The sequence below is a fragment of the Pseudoliparis swirei genome, chromosome 13 (genome assembly GCF_029220125.1).
Source record: "Pseudoliparis swirei isolate HS2019 ecotype Mariana Trench chromosome 13, NWPU_hadal_v1, whole genome shotgun sequence".
Classification (NCBI taxonomy): Eukaryota; Metazoa; Chordata; class Actinopteri; order Perciformes; family Liparidae; genus Pseudoliparis; species Pseudoliparis swirei.
The window spans coordinates 15,956,356-15,975,360 of NC_079400.1; the positions used below are offsets into that span (position 1 = coordinate 15,956,356).

At 43.7% G+C, this 19,005-nt stretch overlaps 2 protein-coding genes across 7 annotated transcripts; one reads left to right on the forward strand and one right to left on the reverse strand.

Annotated features, from left to right (window-relative positions):
• The first annotated feature begins 2,012 nt into the window (after positions 1 to 2,012).
• Positions 2,013 to 3,961, forward strand: bsk146 (brain specific kinase 146). The gene is made up of 4 exons (XM_056429390.1): positions 2,013 to 2,498; positions 2,605 to 2,807; positions 2,943 to 3,134; positions 3,224 to 3,961. Exons 1-4 carry the CDS (start codon positions 2,327 to 2,329, stop codon positions 3,959 to 3,961), a joined length of 1,305 nt encoding a protein of 434 aa, XP_056285365.1. The 5' UTR covers positions 2,013 to 2,326.
• Positions 3,896 to 18,987, reverse strand: si:dkey-94l16.4 (transcription factor 20). Of its 6 annotated transcripts, none has more exons than XM_056429389.1 (6): positions 18,858 to 18,987; positions 15,125 to 17,814; positions 14,225 to 14,318; positions 12,143 to 12,192; positions 11,974 to 12,041; positions 3,896 to 4,028 (listed from the first exon to the last, which is right to left on the reverse strand). In XM_056429389.1, exons 2-5 carry the CDS (start codon positions 17,807 to 17,809, stop codon positions 11,994 to 11,996), a joined length of 2,877 nt encoding a protein of 958 aa, XP_056285364.1. In that variant the 5' UTR covers positions 17,810 to 17,814; positions 18,858 to 18,987; the 3' UTR covers positions 3,896 to 4,028; positions 11,974 to 11,993. The 6 variants fall into 6 exon arrangements, with proteins under 6 accessions (XP_056285364.1, XP_056285361.1, XP_056285359.1 ...); XM_056429386.1 differs by having other exon boundaries at positions 11,974 to 12,066; XM_056429384.1 differs by having other exon boundaries at positions 3,896 to 4,336; positions 11,974 to 12,066.
• Between the last annotated feature and the right edge of the window lie 18 nt (positions 18,988 to 19,005).

Sequence of the window (19,005 nt, forward strand, 5' to 3'; positions counted from 1 at the left end):
GAATAGTTCAAACATAGTCCAGCAAAAACGTTTGTTTTGTGGAACACAAATTTAAAAGGGATTAGAGACATAGACTTTTACACTTATAGACTATTCGGTTGGCATGACTGCCCAGTCGTAATTCACCGCCGCCCAATTTTTGGCAACCCATTTGAGCTTTTTCTATTGATATTGTTTTTATCTGTACGAGAGAACAACGCCAGACTGCTGCACACATTACTTAAATAGCAGTCAGTGCCAGGAGGATGTTCCCAGTGTAACAAACTGGTGCTGCGTCTCTCCTTGAGGGACCGACAGGTTTCTAGTGACACATTACACTCTGTCATATTCATTGAATGTATTTTAACTCTAAATCTGTCCTTCTGTACACATGACATCGATTGCACCTGTCCATCCTGGAGAGGGATCCTCCTCTGTTGCTCTCTTGAAGGTTTCTTCCCTTTTTTCCCCGTGAAGGGTTATTTGGGAGTTTTTCCTGATCCGATGTGATGTTTTGGGGCAGGGATGTCTATGTGTACAGATTGTAAAGCACTGAGACAAATTTGTAATTTGTGAAATTGGGATATACAAATAAACTGATTTGAATGGGGAGGTTCATTCCCATTCAGACTGCATTGATTGTTCTTCAGAAATGTTGTGTCTTTCTTCTTTTACTAAATAATTTTTTGTTGAACATTTTTGTTGTCCGAGTTCGCTGTGCCGCAATTGAAAACCTCTTGATCCTATATTTCTCATACTGCGACTTATCTTTTGTTAGACCCTCCCTGGCTGGTAAACACACAGGTCTTTTAGTCTTTATCCTGCAGCTCGCAGGTTTTTACGTTACAAATTTGTTGTTTCCAAATCCGAGATGGGATAACCCCGATGACATTGTGACTTCTAAGGGGCCATTTTTTTGGGACCACAGAAGACATTGTTCACTTGTAAATAGTTTATTTGAGGAGTTTCAGTCAGAATTTAGAAAACACCACAGCACAGAGACAGCACTGGTGAAAATTACAAATGACCTCCTAATGGCATCATTTTTATGCATCTTTTTGAAACGAGATTTGTTCGATTTTTAAAATGTTACGTAGATGAAGAAATGCAGTCCTTGAGATGTTCTTCACGTGGGAGGTAAAGGACAAGTCCCGATCAAAGATAATGCCGAGATTCTTTACAGTGGTGTTGGATGCCAGGGCAATGCCATCTACAGAAACCACATCACCAGATAATTGATCTCTGAGGGGTTCTGGACTCGTAAAATAACTTCAGTTTTTGCATCACGAAGTTGCAGGTCATCCATGTTTTTAGGTCTTTAAGACATGCTTGAATTTGAGTGAGCTGGTTGGTCTCCTCTGGTTTGATCGATATAGTTGAGTATCATCTGCATAAAAAGGAAAGTCTCTGGAGTGTTTCCTGATAATCTTGCCCGAAGGAAGCATGAATACAATTGGTCCAAGGCTCCAAGCACAGAACCTTGTGGAACTCCGTGACTAACGTTGGTGGAGTATCAGCACTAAGGTCTAACAAGACCAGTACAGAGATGAGTCCTTTATCAGCACTAAGGTCTAACAAGACCAGTACAGAGATGAGTCCTTTATCAGTACTTAGGTCTAACAAGACCAGTACAGAGATGAGTCCTCTATCAGCACTAAGGTCTAACAAGACCAGTGCAGGGATGAGACCTGATGCATTAGTAATGTTCACTGTCTCTGTGCTGTGGTGTTTTCTAAATCCTGAATCCTCGCTGGAGATAATTAGTATTCCACTTTTTGGGACTGGAGCTGCTGCCCTCCACACAGTGAACAAGGCCAGATATTGTCATCTTGTCGAACACATCTGTAATCTCATCAATGAAAAGAATATTCATGAATAATTGATTATGTTTTATATTTTTCGCACGCCAAATGTTCGGAAAACCATACATTCCTGTGTGAATTAATAAGATATAAAATATATTTCATAATTATGTTTTTCCACATGATAAACAAATTTAAAAAAACAAATAACACATTGACATAGTTCAATTGTGTTGATTTATTTAGTAGCATTTTATTTATTTCAGATTTTTTGAATACAGCATTGTCAATGATGAAAATTATATATATTAATGTCATTTTTTGTCAAGTAATCTGGTCCACAATAATACTATTACTACTTCTATATAATAAGTATAATAGAAATAAGGATAAAAATACAAATTACATTTTTAAACCAATTAAAACATGTGTTTACTCTCTCGTTTATGTACAGTGACACCAGCTGGTAGCTGCTGCTGCTCTTGTCCCACCTGAGTGTCCGTTCCCAGCTTTTTCTTCCGGTCCGTCCCCTAAAACAGTCCCGAATGAGTTCCTCTCCACTGATATCTCGAGCTAATATGGACATCCTGGACGAGCTGCAGCTGATCGCAGCCCAGAACCTGGAGAGGCTGGAGGTCAACAAGTACTATGAGGTGATCAGGGAGCTGGGCAAAGGCACCTACGGCAAGGTGGACCTGGTCATCCACAAAATCCGAGGTGAGGGGACAAGTACACACACGTACACACAAAACATATTCTGCAGCTCTAAATAGCAAAAAAGCCAGAACACAAACTTTGATATTTCTTCAATTTTGCCCATAAGGTACAAAGATGGCACTGAAGTTTCTGAAGAAGAAGACAACCAAGCTGAAGTCGTTCCTGCGAGAGTACAGCATCTCACTCTACCTTTCCCCCTGTCCTTTCATCATCAACATGTTTGGCATTGCCTTCGAGACAGACGACTACTATGTGTTTGCACAGGAGTACGCTCTGGCAGGGGACCTCTTCGATATCATTCCTCCACAGGTGCTGCTCCATCCTTCTTTATTCTGGCTTTTACCTCATTACATCATTGGAGTATGACCACAATCATGCAGCATATTGTACTGCTAAATATGCTGTCTATGTTACACTCTGATCTCCCTCTGTCCGTCCCTTCAGGTCGGTCTTCCTGAGGCGGTGGCAAAGCGTTGTGTGCACCAAGTGGCCATCGCTCTGGACTACCTGCACTGTAAGAAGCTGGTCCACAGAGACATCAAGCCTGAAAACATCCTCATTTTTGACCGGGAGTGCCGCAAAGTCAAGCTGTCAGATTTCGGCATGACCCGTCGAGCTGGCTCACCTGTGAAAAGAGTCAGTAACATTTCTGTCTATGACGTCTAAAACGTCCAAACTCAGTGTTTTTTGGACCGCGGTGTTGACCTTAAGAGTTTCTGTTGCAGGTGAGCGGCACCATCCCCTACACGGCCCCGGAGCTCTGCGACGTGTCCCGCCACGAGGGATTCTATGTGGACTACAGCACTGACGTCTGGGCCTTCGGGGTTCTTCTCTTCTGCATGCTGACTGGGAACTTCCCCTGGGAGAAGGCGCTGCCCTCCGATTCCTTCTACCAGGAGTTCATTCGCTGGCAGAGGAGGAGGATGAACACGGTGCCGTCCCAGTGGAGGCGCTTCACAGAGCAGGCCCTCCGCATGTTCCGCCGGCTCTTATCCGTGGAACAGGACTGCCGCTGCTCCGTCAAAGAGGTCTTTGGTTACTTCAGCCACTCCTGGATGCTGGACGCAGAGAACAACAACAACAACGGCAATGGCAACGGAGGAGGTGGTGGAGAGAGGGTTGGCGGTGGAGGAGGAGGAGGGGTGCGGGGAGAGGTGGACGGCACTATCTCGTCATCTTCATCCGGGGAGGAAGACGAGGAGCTCCTTGTGGAGAGGATGAAGCAGCAGACTTTATCTCCTCTCTCCCCGCTGTCACCTCTCTTTCCAATGTCTCCGGTGGCCGTGGTGAGGGGGGGCGGGGCTAAGGGTGGAATGATGGAACCAGCGGGCGGCCACCATTTTGTGTCTGTCTCGACCAACAGCTCTGTGTCATCCACCAACAGTTATGATCGAATGCCGCGAGAGAACAGCTCACCGGGTGGCCGCATGCTGGTGGCCACGCCCATTGAAATCTGTGTCTGAAAGTTCACATCGTCACAAACTCACTGGTTCACACTTTTTTACCTCTCATTCAACCACGTAGATGTGTCTGCATGGGAATAGAAACACAAACAGACAATGAGTACTAACATGTATCCTGCTCTAAATATCTTTGGAGAAGAGCACACATAACAGAAAGTAGAATTTTTGGTCAAAGCAAGACTTAATTTACACTTTGATTTGAGTGACATGCAAGCATGTGTGATGAAACCCAGAGGAAAAGTGAAAAATTGCTTCCAATAGAGATTCTGTCACTAAAACAATCGGAAAGACCAAAATGTATTTCTTAAAGCAATACTTCCAGCAAAAAGTGTCAGAGGCAGTGTGATCGCTTGGGGACGAGGCCAGGTGTCCTTTCTGAGGGAAGATAAAGGACAAAGGATTTTTATTTTTGAAGACTAAAAAAACACGAGCGAGCGGGCGGGGGTTTTAAGTGTTTCATGTGTAACAAAAATGTGAATGTGTGAGTGTGTTTGTTTTGTGTATTACTGTGTGTTTGAATCCAAAAGAGGTGGATTTATTTTGCATATTGCATTTTTTCTATTGTTTTTTGTACAGCAGCTTTCGTTGGTCTTCACGTTGTGTGGTGGCGTTGCCGTGCCCAGTCCACAGCTGTCATGTTGGAATGAATATATGTATATCAAGTATGACCAAAGGTTTTCCGACGGAATATAACACCAGTAGTCAGTAAACCAGTATTTACTTCACTGGTGGCAGACGGATTTCTATCTACTCTCCAAATTCAGTTTGTACAGCTTCTGTTTTCTTCAAAACTTGTATTGTTTGAAAAGAAAAGAGTAGGCCTACCAAAAAAAACAAGAAGCATTTTCAATCTAAAGAAGAAACAAATCAAAGAAGATGTTAAAGAATCACCTTTATAGCTCAAATATTCTTTACAAAGCATTTGAACCGGCTTTACAAAAAAATACGGTAAAATGTTGTGATGTGGAATTTTTGCCGTAGCAGTTTCTTGCATTATGTACCTGAGTGAATATTTCTATCATATGATCTCTTGAGATATCCTAGGGCTGAAAGAGCAGAACAATAGTAAGTTTATAATAGTGTGTTGTGTTTGTATTGCTATTAATGCTGTGTACTCGTCTCACCACTTCTAGGAACTGAAAAAAGCAACGCATGAGAACATAGAGCAAGAGGCTTGAATTAGATAGATGGCCACCTTTAGTGAAGTAGTGGGGCGGAGTTTTATCTATCGAGTTCAAATGAACTGAAAACAACATAATCCATTCCTTTCTTTGACTCAATATTATCGAAACAGCTTGAAGAAAAAAAGTCACGGATCAGGCGTAGGAATGGCTGTGTTGCATTCCAGACATGAACCCACATAAACTATGAACTGTGCTAAAGCTGTTTCTCCTGTCACAATCTGGAGTCTAGGCCCTAGAGAAAAAACTTTTCCTCATCTTGCGAGTCAGCAGCCTCAGCTTGGTCCTGCCTGTCTGAGGATCAGCTGGACTCAGTTCAACCCTTAAAGAATCCCTCTGGATCATTATCATCAAAGCTGCTCCCGGATCAGGGGCCGAGTATGCAAATTACTTCATCTTGTGACAAGCTCTGACCTCATTGGCAGCCTTCTGACTCAGAATAAAGGACGGTCCTGAGTCTGTATGCTCGTTGCTCCCCATCAGCCAGCTGCAAGCAGTAGTTGCTCTGCAGCGTTTACTGTGGAAGTGATGGTCTCTAGGCCTTCGGAGAAAAGCTCAGTTTATAAGCCAACATCACCAACTTGTTTAGACCAGTTCTTTTTAACCCTTGTGTTGCCTTCGGGTCATTTTGACCCGATTCAATATTTAACCCTCCTGTCGCCTTCGGGTCAATTTGACCCGATTCAATGTTTAATGTCGGTGTTCTTTCGGGAGTCAACAAACAAACATAAAGTACCTCACACTTAAACTTGGAAAACAATAATAATTCTAATAATTTTCTGGAGATTTTAATAGCTGGGGTCATATTGACCTCAAGGGTAAAATATGTTAGTAAATATAAAGGTAACAGGAGGGTGAAACATTGAATCGGGTCAAATTGACCCGAAGGCAACACAAGGGTTAAAGGTGGACTGTGAGCTGGGTGCTCCCTAAGCAGGGACTGGAAAGAGTTCAGTGGGGAAAACTACTCCACCATTCCAATCTGGCACAGGGAATTTGCTTGACATATGTCTCAATGGTCAAGATGTTAAAACATTGTTGGCATAATTTCATCCAAGTGGATTCTTGCATGATGCGTCAGAATGTGTGAATGAATGTTCTGGTATTGGTGGTGTGTTAGGATGAAGGTACTGCTGCAGACGCCCGGAGGACGGAGGAGACATTAAAGGAACCACGCGGCCGCCTCCTCACCTCATCCATAACGTAATGTGTTGTACCGCAGTCCCAGTGTCCTCCTGTAAAGTGACTTGTTTCAGAGCATCCTGTTCTAGAGAGTAGATGGCCACAGCACTAGAACTCTTATACAGTTCCGTCTTTGCAATACAACTGTCTTCCTGTAAACTGAGTCAATAAATTGAGAATTATTGTTGCAGTGATCTTTGTTTCCCATTAGGCCATCGATGGAGCAGATTAAATAGTTTTATGGACAGTGTTTATCATCCGAGGAGATACAGAATATGTTACGATATTGAACTCGTGGTTGCATGTTCACATCAGACCCTTATTGGATAGTTTATATTGTATTTTACTTCTTAAAAATTAAATAAATAAATATTTCATATTTATTTATTACATGTTTAAAAGATGATTAAGTAAATAAGACGAGTCATACGAGAAGTTTGTAGAAATCTTATTTTGGTGTATTCTAATTCATAACAGCATTTTTAATTGGTGTTTCCACCAAGCCCAGCCAATCACATGGCCCACCTGTTCAGCATCTGCTAAATGAGCGACCCGACGCCAGAAGACAAAATCAATGCACAGGCACCAGCGCTACGTTCAGGAAACCAATGAGCTTATATGGTCAACTTGGATCCTCGGCATCACATTAAAGACGTTCTCTGACACAGGCTGTGAACGGAACCCGTCTCAGTTAAGCTGTCATGTGATCGGCTCGCTGCTCCACTACCGCTAACTTTGAGATTCAGTAAGTAGAGATAGTGAAGTATTCAACATTGGTCAATTTGGAGCTCAATATTAGCAGAAGTTATTAAAAACATTTATAAATTAAGACATTTACACCAGTCCCCCCAAAACACTAGTAGGTTACAGAAAACCACAACATTGAACAAAATATTTATTTTTGCCTGACATGACGGCATCGTGAGCAAGACTGTAGAAAAAGATGCCATCAAATATAGACCATGAAAAAAGTGACCCGAGTTGGCAGTCCTAGTTCCATGTTAAATGTCGTCCCCCACAGCACCGATGACACCGAGGGGCTGGAATGTGATTTAGAAATAGCACTTACTGATACATGTAGCATTACTCTCGTCCTTAGAAGGATTAACAGTGAGCACAGAACACTAAAGTTACAAAACACTGTTCAAATCATTAGAATATCTGAGATCCAGCCCTGAGATTAACACTTTAAAAATGTATGAATGAAACACTCAAAAACAGTTTTTGGTACAATGTGAACGACTGTATTATTTGAAACTATTGCCCTGAAAATATCACCGCACCAAAATATGAAATACCCAAAACATATGGATGGCACAAAAGAAATAGACGTGCTGTTCCACATTAAAGACATTGTATTTGTTACCATATATGGCTTATGGACCCCTCTGGTCTCAGACAGCACAACGCTGGCCCTCGGAGAAAGTACACGGAGGCTTCTCTGGAAAATAAACAGGCTGGCAGGCCAAAGCCCCGACAACAAGTACTAATACTAGTCTCAGTACATGTGGTCGAGGGCACATTGGCCTCGCTATCAATAAACAGCCTGCAGCAGAAAAGTGCATTCAAGTTGCTTCAGTCATCAAGATGTCAAAGAAAGGTGATGTACATCACTGATTTGTCATTGCACCACAGGCTCATGAGAACGGCAGCAATTGAATTTAACAGATAAGGCTTTTTCAGAAGTTCCCCATTTAGGCCAATTCAAGGAAAGAACGAAATCCCAGTAGCCGATCAGGGATCTTCATACTCGCATGGCTGGCTGTTCCTACTGAAATTAAGATTGAGGTAAAGCAAACATTCTCAACATTCTTCAGGAATCTAAAAAAAAATGTAAGTGATCCAGGTCTGAAAGGAATCCCTTTACTTCTAGGAAATATTATGACAGCTTTCATTTGGGGGGGGGGGGCAACCTTTGTCACTCCAAAGTGCTTTCTGCAAAAAATAACTGGCATGGGGAGATTACATTCAAACACACCAGCTTCAGCCCCCTCACTAACACCAACATTTAGTGAAAGTGTCTGGCTATGTTACGTTTACGATGGAACACTGTTGTATCGGCAGCGTCCAATCGGGTACCTTGTTCAGTGAGCGTCATAGATCCACTGTCCAGCATCTCCTTGACCGGCTCGATAATTTAGAAACAAACAATCAGATCTCTTTTACAACTAATAAGAAAAGTCCAGGAATAAATAAACCAATTACTTACAAAATCTTTAAAAAAGATTAAATCTCTTTGATTGTTATTCATAGTGTGTCCAGGAACAAAAATTCCATATAAATAACTACACAGTGAAAACACAAGGAATTCAGCATATTACTTTCTGTCCCCAGATTATTGATGTGCGTCTTGAGCCCCATCCGCTGGCCTTCAGCGGTTTGGTGACTGGGCGCCTTCAGCCGGTGTCGTCATGACGCCGGTGAAGAGCAGACGGTAGAGTTAAGGTTTACAGGTGCTAGCCGTCAGTCAGAGGAACCCTAGTCCACAGTTGACAGGATAGCAACAGCCGGGGAAGGAGAGACCCGATGGGATGTTGCATGTCTGAAATGAAATATATTATTTTTATTCATCCAAAGTGATAACTCACCTGAACACATTTGTTCTGGAGAATAAGCACACTAGGGACATTTACTGCTTCATGTTGCATCACCTATCTGTCAGTCTACAACGTAACTTCATCATTTTATCCATTAGACAAGTGTATATTGTGTAAAATGGCCCCAAAAATTTGTTTTGTGAGGTCACAGACGTTTGACCAACAAATTCTTACCAGTTCATTTTTGAGTCCAAGTGGACATATGTGACAAATAAAAAGAAATTGTCAAAGCGGTTGTGAGAATGAGACGTAAGGAGAGACATATGGTGTGAAATGCCGCCTCCATCTTCTCAGTTTGGTTCTCTCAAAGTTTTATTCCATGAAGCCTTAAACATCAGCCACCCGTTTAAGTTCCCCGGGTGGTTTTGTTGTTTGTGCCGGTTAAAATGGAAGCACACGTGTAATGATTGAAAAAATTCTTAGTAATCTATCGGTTTGAGGTCCAGGTCCAGATTCGGACCTCGTCCTGCCTACAAGTGACCCCTGATGTAGAACATCAGTCGTTAGTCGTACGCTCTTCACTCTTTGCCTTAACTTCCTGTGAAGATGGTAGTTTATTTTTGAAAAGACGCAACGTATGTAAAAACGCAGATATTGACTCGCGGTCACTGATGATGCTTGAGGGGTACGTAGAGCGCCATAGTTTGATAACCAACCTGCCTTATTTGATGCATCGGAGAGAGACTGTGTTGCCAGGAATAATACAAATTGAAAAATAATCTGTAAATTAAATATACTTGAGTTGTAAGATTACCACTGTGTGCATAGACCATCGTGTTTGTTATATTTGCTAGATAAAATAACAAATTAAAACTACATGCTCTCTTCACACATCCATTTTGACATGATATTAAAATGGTAAACACAGGTGTAATTAAGGTGCAAGAAAAGGGATTGGAAGCACTTTGATTGCCTCTGTACGGCGAGCCAGCAGCTCATAATTTACCGTGCAAACAACTCAATTCAGTTTATTTTGTATAGCCCAAAATCGCAAATTAGCCTCACAGGGCTTTACAATCTGTACACATACGACATCTGTCCCAGGACCTCACATCGGAGAACAGAAAAAACCCTTTCACAGGGTAAAAAAAAGGCAAGACACCTTAAAGGGTACCTGTAGTGCAAAACAACAACGTGCTACATCCATTCGGCGCATCAAATAAATCATATTTACCCCGCCGCTATTGTCAACAAGTCACGCATAGCCCGAGGATTTACATGTCTTTGTCAACATTCCGAGTCCGTGAACGCTTCAGGGTGCAGCCATTTTGCTAGTTATTTACTCATGTCAAAGCTAACTATGACGTTGAGTCGTTGAAAGGAATTCAGCCAATCCGGAGTATGCAGGCAAATGTTAGGCCTCTCGCTTATGGGAGAATAAAGGTGAATATATTCAGAATATTAGTAATAATCACACCAACTCTGGTGATCGCAAATTAGCCTACATGAAACAACTGGCAAACTTACCGATTTGACAGTTCTCCCTCGGGTGCAGGCCCCCGAACATGTCGGCCGATCATTGCATCAATGAAAGACATCTCCAGCGCTGGCTTACGCGCGATGTAGCTATCAAGCTCACTCTTTTGTGTGAAGCAGATGAGGTCTAATGACACTATATCATCGGACATAAGTTGGTGCTCTTTACAACAAATGCACTCTATGTCTGTTTTTTGTGGCACACATTTCCCACAATTGCACCAAACGTCCGCCGACTTGCGTGCATGGTCCGCACGGTGAAGCATCTGGACCGGCGGTCCTTCGGCATCAACTTCATCAGAATCATCGCTATCATCGCTGTCACAATTCACTAAATGGGGATAGTCTGCTTTTAAAGGTTCAAACAAGTATCCAGTTGCTGAATCAGACAATCTTTCATCGTCCATATTATCAATCTCTCAGCATTTGTTTGCGAGCGCTCGACGTTGTTTATATTGGTATCTGAACACATCCGCTGTGGCTGGCTGTCGATCTCTCAACGATTTGACGTCACACCACCCGCGACATATTCAAGCTCCAGTGCAATGTCGCATGTCGGAGTTGAGGACTTTGAACAGCCTAAACTACGTATTATTATTGAATACTGGACCGTCAGTGCATGAATAACCTTTAGAAACACATTATCTTTTGATCTGGCTACATATTCGCTTTCACTACAGGTACCCTTTAAGGAGAGCAAAAGAGGATCCCTCTCCAGGATGGACAGAAGAATAGATGTCATGTGACCAGATGAACAGTTACAACACATTCAATGAATATGACAGAAATTATGAATAATAATTAGTAGGTATGGACCACGATCCAGACCTCCACAATCTATGAAATAGGAGGTAGAGAGGAGGGGGGGCATCAGCAGAGTCAGGGCAGGAGGTCGGCCCATCAGGTAGGAGGTATCGCAAAAGAGGTCGGACCAATGAGGCCAAGCCTTTGAAAAAGGATGCACAAAGAAGGAGGCAGGACCATTGGGAAGGAGCGCTAGGTATGTTAACCCTTGTGTTGCCTTCGGGTCAATTTGACCCGATTCAATGTTTCACCCTCCTGTCGCCTTCGGGTCAATATGACCCCAGCTATTAAAATCTCCAGAAAATTATTAGAATTAATATTGTTTTCCAAGTTTAAGTGTGAGGTACTTTATTGTTTGTTTGTTGACTCCCGAAAGAACACCGACATTAAACATTGAATCGGGTCAAATTGACCCGAAGGCGACAGGACGGTTAAATATTGAATCGGGTCAAAATGACGCGAAGGCAACACAAGGGTTAACAGCACTAGTATACACTGAAGTGAACGTAGTAAGTCACGTCACCCATTGTTTGGCAAAATGGATGCTGTGAAAAATTCCTACAGCAATTTAATATTGCTCGTCCATAAAGAATTTGAGAGCAGCAGAGGCTGAGGAATTCAGACATTTAGTCCCAATATGGGTTGAGCTCCTTAAACCTCCATCACTTCCCATAACATAACTCATTAGCATATTTCATTGGACTCCCAAAACCCTAACAGAACTTCTTTCAGAGACGCAGAGCACATGAAAGCAAAGCAGGTATTTACGAACCTCATGAGGTTGCTGCTTCGTCACCTGTCCTCCCATCGGTTTCCTGGAGGGGCTCTGAATGTCTTGTTCTGGGGATGGATGAGGAATCACTGACTATTATCAGCGACATACAAACAGCAGAACCTACATTGTATAATCAACTGGCACCCTTTCACTTGTTTCTGCTCACCTTGTGCTTTTTACACTTCACGGAAAATATGTCTTCTACGAGTACACAGTCTGTGAGAACAAGAACAGAACCGGAGTTAAATATGCCACACTGCCGGTTCAAGCTTAGCAGAAGTGCTAACGGCCAGCCGCACTTCACAATAGGGCCATTCACGGATTAATTCACATGAACTCACAGAAAGCACTGGTTGTGGGTGTATTCAACTAAATGTTTTCAGATACAGTGGAAGCTTTAACTCAAAACTCCAGTAATGGGCAATTTCATTGCACACCAGTAAATCAAGGTCAACCATGCTTCTCTTCAGGAACCACAGTTGTAGGGTCACTCAAGTTCTAGGGCCAAAGAATTATGGAATTAACCATATTTTTCTGAAGAAATTTCCCTTTTTTCCCCTGTGAAAGGGTTTTTTCTATTTTTTGGGAGTTTTTCCTGATCCGAAGTGAGGTCCTGGGACAGGGATGTCTATGTGTACAGATTGTAAAGCCCTCAGGCAAATTTGTAATTAGTTGGAATGCTTCAGCAGTCCAACTATTGTTCTCGTCTTCTTTATTTAAACTTATTCCATTTCTTCCGTACCTTTTTTGTCCCTCTTCTAGTCCTTCATATATCCAGCTATAGAAATCATTCAAATATTTAAAAATTCTGCTTCTTCAGGAATAGAGGGGAATGACTTTTCACATTTGAAATTGTTGTATCTTTAAAGACTTTTGTTCATACTTTTCTGTGTTCAGCAAACTGCCATCACACATATACACAAAAAACACATGCAACCATCGCTTTAAAGCAACACTATGTAACTTTTGGACCTTAAAATAACAGCTTGAAAAAAATTGTGCCGCTACAATGACTTTTAATATGACGATTTGCGTCTCCGCTATTGCCATCGGGGGTCTGTGGGGAAATAACTCCGTTATGTAAGATTCTGGAGCCGCCCGGTATATCCGGCGGATGTACTCGAGCTGCTTTCTGGCAGTGATTACGCAATGTCATATAGTGCCACTCCACGCTCGCAGCTCCAGTATAAGGGTAGCTTTTTTATGTAGCTTTTTGGTGTTGTCAACAATATTGTATTCGATCACACATACTACACATTTGCAGTCCCCCAAAACAAAAGGAAATGACTGCATACGCGCGCACCCCCCCCCAAAAGCCGGCAAACAGCTGATCGACCAGGCAGAGACTTGGCGAGGCGCTGCGTTCAATCCCAGCGCTACTTCACCCTAGTCCGGTCGGTGCTGGGCCAGTTCACAGTGTTCGTGCGCAGTCTTCTATTAGTGATCCCGCCCGTTGGTATGAATCCAAAATAGAAAGTCGCCGGTTGCTGTCGTTCTGAGTCCGCCGTCAGTCAGCGCGCTCCAAGCGTCACCTCCCCCTCGTCACCTTTTATAACCCGTGACACGTACAAATAATAATAATAATAATATTATAATACAGGACAACTCAACACATGATCCCAACTCAATACAAGTGTATGCGAGGCTGCATCTATCGTCACTGGGTATTTACGACACTGAAATCGATACCTAAATACCTAAAAACCTGAAGGGGGCGCCAAAAGTGAAAAGTTACATAGTGTTGCTTTAAGGAACGGTTTCCTGACAATCAGGTGTGCAGCATTAATGTACCGTCTGTCCAGCTTGCTAGTTTGGTGTACATGTACATTAGTCTTGTTCAGTATTAATATGTTATGTGCCCCAGTGTTATACATTTGCTCATACTTGTAGGTACCTTTTTCTTTTGCCTATTTGTCGATAAGTTACAGATCGTCTATCGATTAATCTTAGTTGCATTATGTTATTGGACATTGTCATTTCAGACTGCCTTAAAAAAATCTTGTCAAAATTAGCCTCTCTGGCCAACCTCTGGCTCACTTACAGTTTTAGTGTCGATTGTGTATGCATTGTTTCTGTAAAACAAATAAGTAATCCAAATTTCCTAACCTGGACAGATAAAACCAGATAACTGCATGGCTAGATGCCAATGTAGCCAAATAAATTGGGTGAACTGACCCTTTAAGATTTAAAAGACAAACCAAATGTGCACACGGATAAGTGACAGGAACAGGCAGAGAGCAGCACTTACCTGACTCCAGAGCACACCTGTAGTGGTACTTGTTGACACAGCCTTTGAAGAAGCAGCCCAGTGTAGCACCACGGTCACTGCAGGCCGAGCACTTCTAAACACGGCAGAGGAAAAAGACGGCATCATGTACGTGACTGCCAAGATGTGGATACTAGACAGAAACTGACAGCACAGAGCTCTGGTGCAAAGTGTGTCATACTGTACAAAACACTGAGAACACAAATATATGATTAACTCCGATATGTTTGAACCTACATTAACTAAAAATGGATTTCATAGAAAACAATATTTAAAACCCTTTATGCATCGATGCATTGGCCAAATGTAATAAATAATGATTAAATTGACAGCCTTTCATTCTCAATTATTTTTATAATTACAATATACTACACAAACTGTCTGTCCCACTATAATCCGACTACCCTGGAGGTCTCACAGATGCTTTGTGTCGCGGTGGAAATGTGCCTCTTCTTGCAAAAACACATTTCATAGATAAGTTGTTTTTCCAGTATCCATCATTTTAGCTTTCAAGGACTAACAGCGGGAAAAATAAATCACACACACACACTATCTGGACCTTGTGTCTGAAATAAAAGTTTGACAAAATATATTATTCAATAAAAAGAACAACAATTTTCAGTTTCATTTATATTGTCAAACATCAAAAAATGCGCCTTAGAGGGCTTTAGAATATGTACAGCATTGTCCCTGGATCCTCACATCACATAAGGAAAGGTAATGAGTAGTAATAACAGAAAAACTGCTACTAATACTACAGAGTATTAGGATTCTAGAGGCCTCCAAAACAAATAAGTAAACTACTATGTTTTCTTCATTTCCAGCTCCAATCACAGGTGGGATGGGTAAAACTAAATTCACAGTGTGGGCTCAAGTGCTTACCGTCTCCTCGGCCACCTTGACAGCCTCCTCCAGTCCGTAGACTTTGCCCTTCACCAGGAACACGCCTGCGGACCAGATGCCGCAGTCTTCGTGGAGCCAGTATTCACAGGGCTCTAGAGGAAGCACAGGGGGGCTGTACCAGTCCGCCATATCAGCAGAGCCTCCCTCTGACCGGGCCCGCTTAGCTGCAGGGATGCCAGTGTTGTAAGCCGTCCGCCGGTAGCTCTCCAGAACCTTCCGCTTCAGCTGAGCAGCTGGTTTGAGGGTTCCGGGTGCGGATGGAACAGCAGACTTCCTCCCCCTGCCTCGGACACTGCAGGACGAAGAGTCTGTGTCGCTGTAGCCATCCTCATCCTCTTTGAGGCCAGACATGCTGGCTGGTCTTTTGCTGCCTGGCTGGTATCCTTCTGGGTAATAGGGGCCATGGAGGTCCCCCAAGTCCATGGCATTAGCCGCCTGTCCACATAGGCAACAGACAAGAGCGCGCTGCTGCCGGCTGTGCGTGGAGGCCCGGCCCAGCTGCAGACAGGACGTGCTTGGTACGACTGCAGCAATGAACCCACAGGGGTGAACCTGCTGCTGCGGGCCCCTCTTGTGTTGTGTCCTCACCTCCTCGGGATAGTTGATTATAGTACACAGTGATGACGAGGTTTGCTGACGCTCCACATGGATGAATGGAGAGAACCTGTCTAACCTGTAGTCCCTTTTCTCCTCCTTGTGGTTGATGTACTTTAACTTGATCTCCGGCTCCTTCGGGGAGAAAATGGAGGGATACTGGCTCGATGTGCGTTTCCTTTGCCTTCTCTTGCGAGTACCAGCCCCCTTGGTCTTGGAAGTGGGAAATGGTTTGCTGCCTGTGGCCTTGCCTTTGCCTTGGCTTTTCTTTGGAGAAGTTGAGGATTGTGGTGGGGAAGGCCTTGCAGTATGAATTTCCACTGGAGGGTTAGGGGGGGGTAGATGCTTTGGCTCCTTTGAGTTTTCACACACATCAGACTGGGGACTTGAGGGTGATGAGGGTTTCCTCTTTGCCCTCACTGGGCTGGTCTGTTGTTCATGTGCAAGGTAGGAAACATCCTCTGGTCCTCTCTTTGACTTCTTGTGCAAAGAAAACAGAGGGCTTTTTGGAGATGTGCTACCATTAGACTTTTTAGAATGACTCATTTCAGAATCAGAGGTAGAGTCTTTGCAACCCTCAGTGTTCATGTTATTGGTTTGACACCTTTTCATTGAATTTACTACTTTTTGTTTCATCGTTATCACTGACAAAGGCTCTTTCACTCTGCTTCCCCTTTTTCCTGCTGAAAGGGTGTCATTCCTCTGAGGACTGGCTAACTTAGGCTCACCAGCTGGCGACTGGGAAGCCTTTGCTTTCTTACTGGTACGTATGCGTCCCGACACTTTATACCGGCTAGAATTTATGTTCATAACAATAGTGTCTAACCGTGAACCTCTTCCGGGCCGCACAGGCAGTTTCTTTTCTTTTGAGGTTCTCTGTGGTACCATAGCATTCTCGTTCATGTGAGGCGTGACGGCCTTGGGTTTGTTTTTGGAAACGTCTGACACACACACCTCATCTGTCAAGTCAATTAAAGGCTCCAACACCATCTTCCGTCGACTGACAGGCTGCTTATTTTTGGCGCTTGAATCTAACTTTGTGGTGCGATCGCTGATGCCACAGCCCGGCTGAATGGCCCCCTTTGTCCTTAGGCCATCCCACGCAACCTCATTGAATGTTTCGAGATAACAGTTATCACCACTGGGTGAGCTAGAGGCCTGAGGCAGGATGAACACATCCTCCACATTGTCCAGCGAGGTAGCAGAGGGGGAGACGGGGTCCTCCAGAGGACTGATGTACTCCATGCCTTGTGAAGACAGGTCTCTAGCACCCACACTGCCCGAGGCGACGACTGGGTTCCATTTCTTAGACGTGAGAGAGACCGGCTCAGAGATGTCCCTCTCCTCATCCACCCCTGTGGCAGAGGTGATCGTCTCCGGTGAGATTTCAGCACAAACTATTGAACTGGAGCAGCTACCACCCTGTCCATTTTCCAAACCCCCCCTCTTTTTAAGAGAAAGGCTGTGATCCTCTTCATGGTTTCCATGCTTTTCTCTGCCACTAGAAATGAACTCCTGAGGCTCCTGCGTTAGACACACTCTCCCATCTTTCTCTGGTCCCACCTGAGCCAATGACTGAAAAAGGTGCGTCTGAGTAGCGAGGTCTATGGGCCCATCAACCTGCTCCAAGTAGTGCTGGTTCAGTACATAGCCAGTCTCCTCAAGCCCAATATCTAAGTCACAAGGAGAGTGGAGAGACATCTTGCTAATAGGCGGCACACCATACAATGGCGAACGCCGAGACAGGGAGTCGTGAGCGGAGAAGACGCAAGACCTGCTTACGTAGGAGAGAGTGACTGTAGTGTGGGAGAAGGCATCGTCTGGTTGAATTGATTCCCCTGATTGGAGAGTGGTCTCTGAGGAGCCGGTCTCAGAGAAAAGTAATCCAGGGTTGCTGGTCCCCAAGTTTGGGTACCAGCTGGGGCTCTTAACCATATGCAGAGCATCGAGGGTCGGGCTGTTGAGGACACATTCCTCACCTTTCCTGGTCAGGTCGATCCCAGCAGGGATGCTGGATGTGGAGAGGTCTTGAGGCTGTAGATCTTCTACGCTCCCTGGTGGCTGCTCCATCACAACTGCAGTGGGTGGAAAGGAGACAATAAAGTGGTGCTGCTTATATAAATGAGTTGTCTAGGAAGATGCACAGAATGCATTTAATTAGGATTGCTTTTTTATGTTGGTCAACCACTCTAGGAACTAGATGGCATAGAAGTTATTTTGACTACTAAACTCCATCCCTAGATTGTCTCTTTCTCATTCAATCCCTTACAGCGAAGTCAGAACGTTGACATTAGCGAGGAACCTGGCGTGTAATGGGATTCCGTTAAAGAACATAGCATTGTACTTTACGATTGGGCTCATTTAGAAATTAAATTAATATTTATGAATATCAATAATAGCAGGTTGATGTGTTCAATGCATATTATTAATGTATTTCCAGACAGCGGGTGACCGGCTGTCTTCTTACCACCAGCGTTGCTAGGTCAGGCTTGCTAAAATAGCTAACCTAGCTCAGAATAACCACAGCTAACGCTAGCTAGCTAGGCCCGTCTTTCACACCGGTAACGTTGCAGTCTGCCTAGCTCCAAACACGATCTGGCAACTTAAAGTCCTTCTCATTAAAGACACACAGTCACGCGCCAGAGAACTGCCTTTACAACTGCTACTGAAATATGGCGGCCACGCTACATTTCGGATAAGTCTTCTCCCCCAAGAAGCTCCATATTACGACCCCATGTCAACTTGTCTAACGTTAGCTTAACGCTAGTGGTGCTACATCGTTAGCACACTAACATTACGGCTCTTCGTAACTTTGTTGGGACTAGAACGTTCAACCAAACTGTAAAATGTTACACCTTGCTCTAAAGGGGATTTATTTGCCGTATTAAATGCACACCAAATTGAAGAGTGAATATCAGCAGTTCAAGAATTAACTTTTTGCTTTCTGTTACATCCCTAAATTGAACGAGATTCCATGTATTATTAAATTGTGGAAGACTTCCCGTGGAGTTTGGCAACATGTTCTCTGTATTTCAGAGCGGTGCGCATTGGGGCAAGGCCCGGCTCGGTGAAACAAAGGCAGAGTGGGGATACTGCTGTGGCGCTTCGCTAAACTTACCCGGAAGGAAGAGCTCGTTTAAACGTCCAGTTAAGAATCGGTCAAAGCCTGCATCTCTCTCAGTCACACATCTACTCTAACCGATCCCACGAACACTGGACACATAGACAGCTCCCACTTAAACAAAGATCCACACTTTCAGGAACAC